This window comes from Lottia gigantea (assembly GCF_000327385.1).
Source record: "Lottia gigantea unplaced genomic scaffold LOTGIsca_38, whole genome shotgun sequence".
Taxonomy (NCBI): domain Eukaryota; kingdom Metazoa; phylum Mollusca; class Gastropoda; family Lottiidae; genus Lottia; species Lottia gigantea.
Genome location: NW_008709295.1, coordinates 1221442 through 1234054, shown reverse-complemented (window position 1 = coordinate 1234054; position 12613 = coordinate 1221442). Strand labels below are relative to the sequence as shown.

At 34.3% G+C, this 12613-nt stretch overlaps 1 protein-coding gene across 1 annotated transcript in view; it reads right to left on the bottom strand.

The window, feature by feature from the left end:
* The window catches only part of LOTGIDRAFT_121777 (hypothetical protein), a gene marked incomplete at both ends in the record, with an annotated part of 75296 nt that extends 62683 nt beyond the window's left edge, over positions 1 to 12613 (bottom strand). The window contains 6 exons of the mRNA XM_009059220.1: positions 683 to 794; positions 2127 to 2429; positions 5274 to 5403; positions 9684 to 9856; positions 11717 to 11806; positions 12382 to 12613. Coding sequence (XP_009057468.1) covers positions 683 to 794; positions 2127 to 2429; positions 5274 to 5403; positions 9684 to 9856; positions 11717 to 11806; positions 12382 to 12613 — 1040 coding nt within the window. The remainder of the gene's footprint in view (positions 1 to 682; positions 795 to 2126; positions 2430 to 5273; positions 5404 to 9683; positions 9857 to 11716; positions 11807 to 12381) is intronic.

The following is a 12613-nucleotide window of genomic DNA, read 5'->3' as shown; positions in this document are numbered from 1 at the left end:
TGAAACAAAGTTTGAATTTACATAAGAATTAGACATCCAGTTGCGTATTAACGCGCATAACTGGCAATCAAGATGGAAGTAATGATAGATAATTTGTTGATTTATAGTAGAGAATTTGGACATTGAAAACGGTAGGTCCAATGAAAAATTTGGTCGGGAGAAAAACAAAAAATCGGTAGAAACCCGACAACATGACAACATGGGTAAATTACACATGTATGATTGTGCATGCTTAGTTTCACATCTCGATTGTACAACAATTTTTATTGTAAGATTATTTGTGACACTTACGATAGCCTTTGAGAAAGGCTCGCATTTTGCGTCATTTTTACTCAAATAGGTCACATGGTCCACATGACTGCAGCCAGTTGTTTGATGCTATTTTGTTAATTAATAGGCTTAAAAATACTTATGACATCGTATAACACATTTCTAGTAGATTTTACTAAATATATTTTATCGAATGATGATCATTCAATTTTGAGAATCATGAGAATCAATTCCTTTAAAGATTTTTTAACACATTTTAAACAAGATCATGAAAATGTATTTTGAATTGCTAATTTTCATCCATAACATTTTGTCACATAATGTAAGATGATGTCACATCAAACCAAGTTCAGAACTGTTCAAATTGGTGCATGCATACAATTGTCGAAGGATAAATTGGATGTTTACATACCATTGTATCTCAGGCTTAGGTGATCCTTTAACATCACATTCAAATCTGGCAGTTTTACCTTCAACTGCCTGGACCATTCGTAGTGTTGACACAAATTCTGGTGTTACTGCAGCTACAAAATATATAGATACAATGAGTAAATATTCAGCAGCTTTGGGTTCTTCATTTACATAAAGATAGATTGCCAGGCAAGGTAATATACACCCACTGGCAGCTTTGATTTTGAATAAAAATGTTTGGCAGTACAGTAACAATCACCAGTATGAAATATTCTACCTTCAGTCATACACTTCTTTTGAACTTTTTTGCGTCGATACTGAATACTATTACCAAGTTTTGTCAAAATCTGTAAATTTTGCCTTCTATGGTGATTAGAGGCTAAAACTTGAAAGCACTTTCAAGAACATGGACAATTATGAGCAATTGTGGACGGACTGACACATGGACATGGGTGACGCCAATATGCGCCCCCATTTCAAATGGTGGTAGTTTGTCCAACATATTGCATATGACAGCAGGAACAGGTCAAACAATAAATCACAAAACTGGAATCACACGAAACTATGTCTTTAATGATAAAGGTTTTAGATTCTTTGTTTTTGATGACATTTGTAGTTTACATGGTTTTACATGCTTTACACAGTGGTCTTCTAGTATAAGGTCTACATCCTGGATGGTTCCTAAAACATGTTCATCCAAAATGTCATAAATATATTAGTGATGTGTAAACGCGCCACTGGGCCGGGCCAACTTGGCCCACTTAGACGGGGGCTTATGCGCATGCGCAATAATGACCTTGACCCTGTTACTTTCATTCAACAAACTAGGCTAAACTTTGACAAAAAAGGATCGACTTACTGTTAAAATGTTTGCCTAACGGGGAGCTACATGGAGTGATGAAGAGACCGAAGCTCTGATGACTATTTTGGGTGACAAGATCGTCCAAGTTCAATTGGAAGGTGCCCGTCATAATCACAAGATTTGTTTGCGTTTTAAACGAGACAAATTCAACAAAAATTCAACAATAGCTTTGTTTATAGCAGGCGTCATTTTGTATTTTTGTGTTTTTTTCGCCTCCTCTGACTGGAGAGCAGGTCTACTTTTGACTTTGGCTCAGTGAAAACAGTGCTGTGTAAACGGTGCCGGCCAACAGTTCGCTCTTAGTTTTATAGTTCCATGAGTCTTAGTTTTCTATTTGGGTATTAGTTTTATTGTTGGATCTTACTTTTATAGAGTCTTAGGTCTAAATTAGTTTATATGGTTAAGAATTTTTTTTGTGTTTTTTTCTTTTAGATATATAATACAAATAAAATAGATCTCATTAATCCAGTATATATACACTTACAACATGGAAACAGAAACTCATTAAGACATCATTATAATCTACTTCTATTGAGAATAATGTGAGCACACAAATATAAGAAAAAATACTATTAGTACTAACCTTTAGGATCTTTTATTTTGACAGCATTGCAAGCCATGGATGGTTTACTCATGCCAGCTTCATTCTCAGCAAATATTCGGAATTCATATTTTCTATCTTCTATCAAATTAGGAATATTATACATATTAGTTATACAAGGTTGAACATTACATCGAGACCAGTTGTCTGTTCCCTGTTCTCTTTTCTCTATCCAATATCCAGTAATACGTCCTCCACCATCTGATGCAGGTTTAGACCAAGTCAAACTAACAAAGTCACCGCCAACTTCAGTAACTTCAGGAACTCCAGGACTACCAGGTGAATCTTAATAGATAAGAGTAAACACATAAAAACAAACAGATTATTTTTCAGTCTTGTTTGATTTGTTTATCTTCCCACCATTCAAGATGGTTTTCCAAACCATTTGATTAATTGGTGTTTCTAATGAATAATCATGAATTCTTAATCATATCATTATGTTCTTTTTTCATATAATTAAGAGTTTTAACCAATCATAAATGTCCATGTATGTACAGTCTGGATAAATAAAAAAAGACTTTTTAACCTCTTGAATGGTCACTCATCTGCCCAATTGATTCGAGTATATTTAGAAATATAAATGGAGAAGATAGAATTTGTCCTTTTAGGTCATGTTACAAGCAAAATGTAAACTAGTGTCCAAAAGATACGATACCAACTTATTTTCAAAATTGTTTTTTACTAAGTGAATTGTCTAATATGAAAACATGCCAATTTGTATTGCACATCCCAAACACAGCATAGTCGATAAAAATACCGGGAACACGTCATCACTTCCGGGGAAAAACGTAAATTTCGTGAAAGTGACATTTCCCTCTCTAGCATGTTCTGCACGTGCATAAAAACTGTATAAAACGGCTGATCAGACACGTTGATATCACAGCAACAAAAAGAACACAAGATATGCCACGTTTGACAGCCATCGAAAGGAGTGACACACGTCAATGTCGCCAGAAGGTTGGACTGCGCACGCATCACTATCACCAGGTTGATGCAGCGGTTACGTCAGACAGGTCAGACGTCAGACAGGCCCAGGAGTGGAAGACCACGAGTAACCACGCCCCGTGAAGATCGTTACATCCGGGTATTACACCTGAGGAACCGCACCGTAACAGCGACGTCCACGGCGGCTACAGCACTGGGACACAGGATCAGTCGACAGACCGTCTACAGGAGACTACGGCAGTATGGTATCCGGCCACGTCATCCCTACCGCGGACCGCTCCTGACGCCTCGACACCGGAACAACAGACTGATCTAGACCAGGCGAGTTCGACTTTGGCAACGGCGGGACTGGGCACGTGTTATGTTCTCTGATGAGAGCAGATTCCTCATCTTCAAAAACGATGGACGGCAGATTGTATACCGACGATTTGGTGAACGTTTGGCGCTTAACTGTATCCAACAGGTCCGGTCGTTTGGAGGCGGAGGGTTAATGGTTTGGGGTGGCATATGTGGTGACGTCAAAACGAGGCTTGTCGTAATTCGTGGAAACCTGAATGCACAGCGTTATATTGATGACATCCTACGGCCTGTTGTGGTGCCCTTTATTCAGCAACAGCCTCGTGGACTCCTTTTCCAACATGACAATGCAAGGCCACACACAGCAAGATTGACACAGAACTTCCTTGCCAACGCCAAAGTACGGTTTTGCCATGGTCCGCATGTTCACCGGACATGAATCCCATCGAGCACTTATGGGACCACCTCGATCGGCAAATCCGACGTCGCCGTGTGCCTCCAGTCAACGTCCAGGACTTGGAAAGATGTCTCCTCGAGGAATGGCAACGAATCACTCCAACGTCATCAGACGTTTGACAGCATCAGTCCGTAGGCGTGTTCTGGCATGCATTGATGCTCACGGTGGACATACCCGCTACTGACTTGACTTTGTGACGTGTGGTGTGACATTTCCCGTTGTTTCTGTGATCAGTGCTCTAACGAAATGTTCTTTTTTCGACCCCACCCATCTTTAAAGGCTTGTCATATTGGTTGTACAGATTTTATTGAAATGAAATTTTTGTACAGATGTTGTGAAAGGATTTCTCAAAAGCATAACACCAATCCTAAACTTCTGCATTGTTTAGTTTTTCTTTTATGTCGTTGCAAACAGGTGGTATAGTTTCTTTTGGACACTAGTTTAGTTCTTGTAGGTAGTTCAAAATATAGATAATTTCATTATGTATTCAATTGTCCATTTTAACTTGGAAAGAAGTTACTATTTAAAACCTCACTATGGAAAGTTTACATCTACCTTTAAGATGCAGCTTTTATTCCTAAGCAAAGGTTCAGAACATAAGAAATTATGTATATTTATTGACATAATTGTTAAAAATTTGATAATATGTAATTTGACCAATACATATATTTGCCAAATATGTTGTATATATTTCAGTAATTATGGTTCATTTATTTAACTGTTTATTGTTGAACAAATTTGAAATTTATTCAATACAACCTAGAAAAGTGATCGCCTGGGCCCTTTAACTCGTAGACATCTTAGCACAATACATCTTAAGATACACTTACGCTCATATCTTAGCTCAGCTACTCCAATAACTCAAAACACTACTAATGCACACTTAGCTAAGATAAACTTACGACAATCTTAAGATTTAAAAAAGAGGCGGGAAACCTCACTTTTCTAACACGTTGCCATTGCTCTGTTGTGTTTCTCATCAGTATAACCTGTCATGGCTTCTTTGAAGTTAAGAGCAAAAAACTAGTATTTAAGATCATGATCTCAGTAAGGACAGTTTCGAGTTACAAATCATCGTAAGTCTAATCTTAGAGTTAAGTTTGCTTTGAGTTAGAGGGCACAGATATATTGTAAAGTATTTCTGTCTCATAATGAGATTCTATGAAATAAAGTTATTATTATCATTAGTACTCTGTGGACACAAACTTCTCAAAACTAGTAAGCTGAAAGTGCTACTCCCATAATAAGTAACATGTTATGTCTATCTGTTAGAGTGCCCATATCTCATCTGTATATCAAGTCTGAGGAACAGGTAGTCCCGCTATTGGATGCAATGTCATGTCATGTCATGAATATTTAAATTTAATTTTCAAAATCTACTTTTAAATAAAGATTAAATAAATTCTATTCTACAAAAATGTTACACCTACCAAATGGCATTTTAGCAACTATCGCTGATTCAGCTTCCAAGGGTTCTGAATTTCCATGAATGTTAACTGCAGAAACCCTAAATAGGTACTGAGAATTTTCATATAATCCTTGTACATCCATTGCTGTGTCCTAATTAAATTAAAAAAATAAACTTGATTTAATTATATAAAAGACAGCTTGCCAGGCAAGGTAATATACGTCTACTGACAGCTTTGATTTTAAATAAAAAATATTTGGCAATACAGTAACAATTACCAGTATAAAATATTCAACCTTTAATCATACACTTCTTTTGAACTTTTTGAGCCATACTGAATAAAATTACCAAGTCTTGTCAAAATCCTGCAAAAATTGTGCCTTTTAATGTTTACAAGCTTAAAATTGATGTTTTCAAGAACAAGTTCAATAACACCAATAAAACATTTTTTGATTTTCAATAGGGTTCATTCATGGGTGATAATAAACAATTTCACAAAATTTTGTCAAGAATTGTGTTTTCTAATTGGGTTCATCCTTGGGTGATAAGTAACTCTCACACCAAGTTTTGTCAAAGTCTGTCAAGAATTGTGCCTTCAAGAGCATGTTTTCAAAAACAAGGGCAATAACTATATATTTTTTGAGTCTTTCAATTTTGATTTTCAATAAGGTTCTTCCTTGGTTGATAACAAACACCCATATCAAGTTTTGTCAAAATCTGTCGAAAATTGTGCCTTCCATAGTGAGTCAAGCTAAAAACTGAACAAGGGCAATAACTCATTCTAAATATTATTTGATCTTTCTCATTTTTGATAGGGTTCATCGCTTGGTGATTATAAACACAAACACAAAGTTTTGTCAAAATCAGCCTAGAATTGTTCCTTCTAGAGTGTTTACATGCAATTGTGGACTGACTGATAGATGGACTGACGGAAATGGGTGATCCATTTCGAGACATTCCAGTCGAAATTTTGACTAGGTACTTACAGTCAAGTAACCTAATTTCGTGGAAACCTATTATTCGTGGATTTCCGGAAAGGATTAATAATTTACGTGAGCGACCTTGAGCGACCTTGCTCGACCTCCGCATTAGTTTGTTTTGATAAACATGGGTTTTCTCTACAATATCAGCTAGTAGAATGAATCCAGTAGTTTCAAGCATGGTAAAATGTATTAATGTATACTTTGACAAATACAAAATGGCAGATTTCACTTATTAATAAACGTCACCATTTTTTATCGGCCGAATTTCCTTATAATCCCAAGCGGTAATCGGAATTCCAAGTGCCGTCTGCTAGAATGTAGTCCAACGAATGAAGTCACGTGATCAACTAGCGGAATTCGGTGTTGAATCCTTATATCCACGAAAATAGGTTACACCACTGTAATAATCAACCGACTCGGCACAAACCCGGACCTAACACAGTCTACAGCCAATAGGCCCTCCATTTAACTCCATTGGATTATCAGATTGCAAAGTTTCCAATGGGATCAATGACAAATCTAAACTTGGACACCCCACTTCTTTCTTTGTTAAACGTTTATAATGAAGATAAAAGAAGATAGCTAGCCAGACAAGGTAACATACCCCCACTGGCAGCTATCAGAAATGATAAAACAGTCATTAGTGATTAAAGTATGAATTTTCTCATATTAAAGAAATTTTAATAGTTTGAATTCAATGATATATATATTAACTGACAGTTATTTATGCTGAGTAATTCCAAAAAATTTTCAAAAATCAATATCAATAACCCACATACATCAAATTCTCTCATCAATATACATGATCAAACCATGTTTCATTAAAATCAATTGAAAATTGTAGTCTCTGATGTGTTCACAAACAAATTTTGACGTGTTTTTCCATAAGTCAAGCCTTTCATCGAAATATCATCAAATTCGAACTTGTCTAAGATCTCATCAATATAAATGATCACACCAAATTTCACAAATATCAGTTGACAACTTTAGTCTCTATTGTCTTTACAAACAAACTTTGACATGTTTTTCCTAAGTCAAGGGCAATAACTCAAAAAACCGTTCATCGCAAAAAATCATAAAATTTAAACTTGACCAAGATCTCATGAATATAAATGATCACACCAAATTTCATTAAAATCAGTTGAAAACTGTCGTCTCTATTGTGTTCACAAACAAATTTTGACACGTTTTTCCTAAGTCAAGGGCAATAACTCAAAAACTGTTCTTCGAAAGATTGTCAAATTCGAACTTGACCAAGATCTCATCAATATAAATGGTCACACCAAATTTCATTAAAATCAGTTGAAAACTGTAGTCTCTATTGTGTTCACAAGAAATGTTGACGGACCGACGGACAGGGTCAACGGCAATATACGTCCACATTTCCATGTGGGCGTATAAAAATTAGATCTGGATGAATCCATTTGGATTCATAAACTTGAGACAGTTTGGCCAAGAAGATTAAATGAATACGATGATCCGATGAAAAACTTTTCAAAGCAATATCTATTGTATCTCTTACCCCCACTCTTTGCTTACATATTATTTCCATTTTAATGACTTTATATTTTTTCTTTTTTAATGACATAATATTTTATCATTTTATGCCATTCTATGATGACTTCAGATAATTGTTTAAGTAACCAAGACGTCATAATTTTTATGACATCATTATAGTAACAGTCATTTGCTTTTTTAATTTTGTTGGTTTTTGACTCCCTGAGGATGTGTGTTTTTAGACACACAAAATGTTGGGAGGAATAAATGGTTTATTTTGACAGAAGTTTTATTATTCAAGGCCCCATTTCATGTGGGCATATAAAAAGGATCTTATGGCATATGACATTTAAAAATTGAGTCTATGCTATGAATATGGCTTAGGTTTAACAATCTAATAAATTTCATATGACAGCAGCAAAAGTGAAAGATTTTTTCTATCACTCAATTTTTCATACACAAATATTTCTTAACAACTTTCCATGCCACTTTCCTGTAATGGTCATTTTCATTTGAGCTCAGCCTCTTTGCAATTTCTGTAAAATGTCTTTGAGCAAAATATATAAGATCTACGTTAACCCGACAGATCTTATGACAACTATTTAATTAAAGTCATGTAATTATACAAAACAAATGTATGAATAAATTTTAAGTACTAAGGCACCAACTTCAAAGAATGCAATGTTATTTTGTTACTTGACCTGCATTATTTTCATTGTTAATCTGTGCATTGCGTTCAAATTGTTCTGTGATAATTGTGTATAATAGAATATGTGAAAATATATTGTTGGCACCCATTAAAGTCTATCTTTTCCTTCATATTTAAAATTCAAACAATTAATTTGGACAGTTTGTGACAATTTCTAATTTTTACCCCTTTGTTAACCCCTGAGATAATGAATAGTAAAAATGCAGTAGCCTCTTTGGTTCAACCTATTTTCATAAATTTTCGTTAGTAGGCCTAGGCATAAGCAAAGATAGTGGACCACAGCCACATATGCCCTTCACGGCATGCGGATGGTAAAAACGAAAGATCCATTTTAAGTTTCATCAAAATCGGTTGAAAACTAAGAGAGTAATAGCTTATTCAATATTTTGGGGCAAGGGCAATAACTCTGCTTCTAACGGTCGAAAATAGCTCAAATTCAAACTTGATCTTCGTTTTATGAATATGTATACACATCAAAAAATCTAGTTTTTAGAGCGTTTACAAGCAAATGTTGACGGACCGACGGACCGACAGACGGACAGAGTGTTTAAGAGCAATTGATGTTGATAAAGCACTTATTGTATAGAGGTTAAAGGACGATAACTCCTCAAAACTGACGTAAGAGGCCTAAATCTTGAAAAAGCCTTAAATTTAATCAGAAGTAAACTAAACTTTCTCAAACCTTTCGATTTAGGTCCAATAACATTCATTTCAAGTTTCATCAAAATCGGTTGAAAAAATGAGAGAGTAATAGCATTTTCAAGATTATGGGACAAGGGCATTAACTCTGCTTCTAACGGTCGAAAATAGCTCAAATTCCAACTTGATCTTCATTTTATGAATATGTATACACATACCGAATTTCATTTGATTCCATCAAAAAATCTAGTTTTTAGAGCATTTACAAGCAAATGTTGACTGATGGACGGACCGACAGGGGTGCCAACAATATACGTCCACATAGAGAGATGTGGGCGTATAAAAAATGAAGATCAAGTAGGAAAGATTCTGGTTTCACCAACCACAATCCTAATCTGTGATGGTACATTTTTATGTATGAATGAACGATTTAAGTACTTCTTTATATATATATTTTAAATTAAAAATATTTAAAAGGACATTGTTCTGCAAAAATGGTTAACACATTTATATATACATGTAAATGTGATTACCATTTTTGCAGAACAATGTTCTTCTATTTTCAGCTTGAATTATAATGTAGTGAATCTTAAAATAAACTTACTTTACATAATGAAGAAACAGTAACCCAATATGGTTTGCCAACTTCTTGTCTTTCCACACAGTAGCCTTGTATTTTACTGCCACCATCATCACGAGGTATTTTCCATGACAAACGACAAGTGTGTTTAGTTATATCTGAAACTTGTAGTGGTCCACCTGGTTTACTTGGAGGACCTAAATGATAGGACATAAATTTATTTTAACAGTGAAAATATTTAATTATTGTAAACTATAAGTGTTATTGTTGATTATATTGGCATGTGCAATGTTGAATTATTAAAGGACAAATGCAAATGTGTGTAATAATAATAACATGATCATGATGTTAACCAGTTTCAAATTGGTAGGAATGCATAGCTTACAAGACAGCAACAAAATTGACAGGTACAAATCAAAATTTAAAATATTGTATCAAGGTAGCCAGTACCATGTACCAAAGACCTAACAATTTCAGTTTGGTGATGAAATGATGTAACAAAGTGAGGAATTTTCTGATCAACACCAAATTTTATACAGATCACAATTAGTTTAATATCAACCTACATACAACAAAACATTTTGTAAAATGCATTGCTCGAGAAGATTCCTGAGCTGCCACAGTAAATCAGAGCAAAAATTTATAGGCATCATCCATGCCTTACAATAAACACATAAACTTGATATGTCTCAAAGTTTGTAGAATTGTCAACTACCATCAAAAAACTCAATAGGCACCTTCCTTTTAATATTAACACCCACAAAAAAAAGTAAGACAAAAACTATGGTCCATACAGTGAACAACAGATGCAAGTTGGTACCCTTCATATGCATCATTTTTGCACTATGTCCCATGCCGAAAATCAATAAAAATTTGTCTGATCGTCATAAAATCGATCAATATTATCTTTGAATTTGTTTAAAATCCAGAAAAATAATTTAACAACAATCAGACTCAAACTGAAATTAGCACATGATAGTACCTATCCTATGTTTGCCCAATAATCAAGAAAATCATTTTGAATTGGTAACCAAAAATAGAAAGAAACCATAAAATAGTGTGGCTTATTGAGTGAGCACAAAATAAATATAAATAGACAGAGCATAAAACGAACATAAAAAGATAGCTTGCCAGGCAAGGTAATCTACACCCACTAGCAGATTTGATTTTAAATAAAAATATTTAGCAGTACAGTAACAATCACCAGTATGAAATATTCAACCTTCAGTCATACACTTCCTTTGAACTTTTATGGCTGATACTGAACAATATTATGTTTTGTCACAATCTGGCAAGATTCGATCCTTCAAGTGTTTTTAAGCTAAAAATTGAATGCCTTTAATAACTCATAAATAATAGTTCAAAATTTTTGATATTCAGTAGGGTTTCTGCATGGGTGATAAAAAACAATTTCACCAAGTTTCGCCAAAATCCACTAAAAATTGTGCCCCCTAAAAATTGAACACGTTTTCAAGAACAAGGGCAATAACTGATACTAAATATTTTTCAATTTTCCTTATTTACAATAGGGTTCATCCTTGGTTGATTGCAAATGCTCACATCTAGTTACATCAAAATCAGTCAAGAATTGTGCCTTTTGGGGTGTTTCCGAGCTAGGGGTTCATTCTTGGATGATGACAAACACTCACACTAAGTTTCATCAAAATCAAAGAATTGTGCCTTCTCGAGTTTTTACAAGCAATTGTGGACGGACAGACAGACAGACGGACATGGGTGATGCCAATTTATGCCTCCCCTATTTCATGTGCGAGTATAAAAGTGTGACAACAATATAAACTCTGCATGAAAAGGGATTTGTTAAGTCCAATATGATGGACTTAGGTTACTCTGCATGGTTGATGAACCACTGAAAAAATTGTTATTCTGCTTCTGCAGGGATGAGTTTTCAGGCCAAATTGGGGTACTTTTTGGTTAAGGAGAGAGTTTACTTTAAGAAAAAATTCTCAAACCTTATAATTCTATTAACCCAAAGATATTTTTAGACAAAATGACACAAAATTTTGTCTCACAATACAAACATTTCATATTTTACTTACTAACAACTTTAAGTTTAAATTGACACGAAGAACTTCCACTGTCATTACTAATCTCCAATCTATAATTACCACTTTCCTCCATATCAGTATCTAAATGATTACAATAAAATATATTCATATTGCATACCACACAAGATTTACAAAAAAATTGTAACTTTGATTGTGATGATACACTGTTTAAAGAGGCACAGTTTAGCATTTATAACATTTAATTAAAATATAAAAAAAATACAGTTTCACTATTCACAAATTTTATACTATTTGGTAGGTATTGTCCAAGTTTATAATTAGACAGAGTCCCACATAAGCAGATAGGACCTAATGGGGGCTCGCAAATTAATGAAGAGAAAAGTTTAAGCAGGCAATAATCATAAATGTTAGTAACTAGTTATTTTTATCTGGAAACAAAATAGCCTTCCCTAATTAGTTAATTCAATTTATGATAGCTTGCCAGGTAAGGTAAAATATAAAACATATAAAAATGAGTTGAGGCTTCAGCCTATTGACCTCGTTGTTCCCATGCTACTGTTAATCTACGTCTAAGTAATTCAAGGCTGCTTCTGTCCTATTTGAATAAATTTTTAACCATTATATTGGCATAGTTTACAATTTTTATACTGACACTTTTTAAAATACTTTTTATATCATTGCAAAGTTACATGTACCTTTGATTGATAAGGTGACGAAATCATCAAATGGAGACAATTTGACTTTATCACTTTCTGGGACTTCTTTTCCATTTTTAAATAATTTAAAGTTGAATGGTCCAGTACCATTAAATGGTATCTTAATCTTAAACTGATCACCAGCTTCACATTGTTGATCTCTTATGTCTTTATCAACTCTTGGTGGAGCTAAATATAAAGATAAAACAATAAAGTTATAAACCAAAATCAT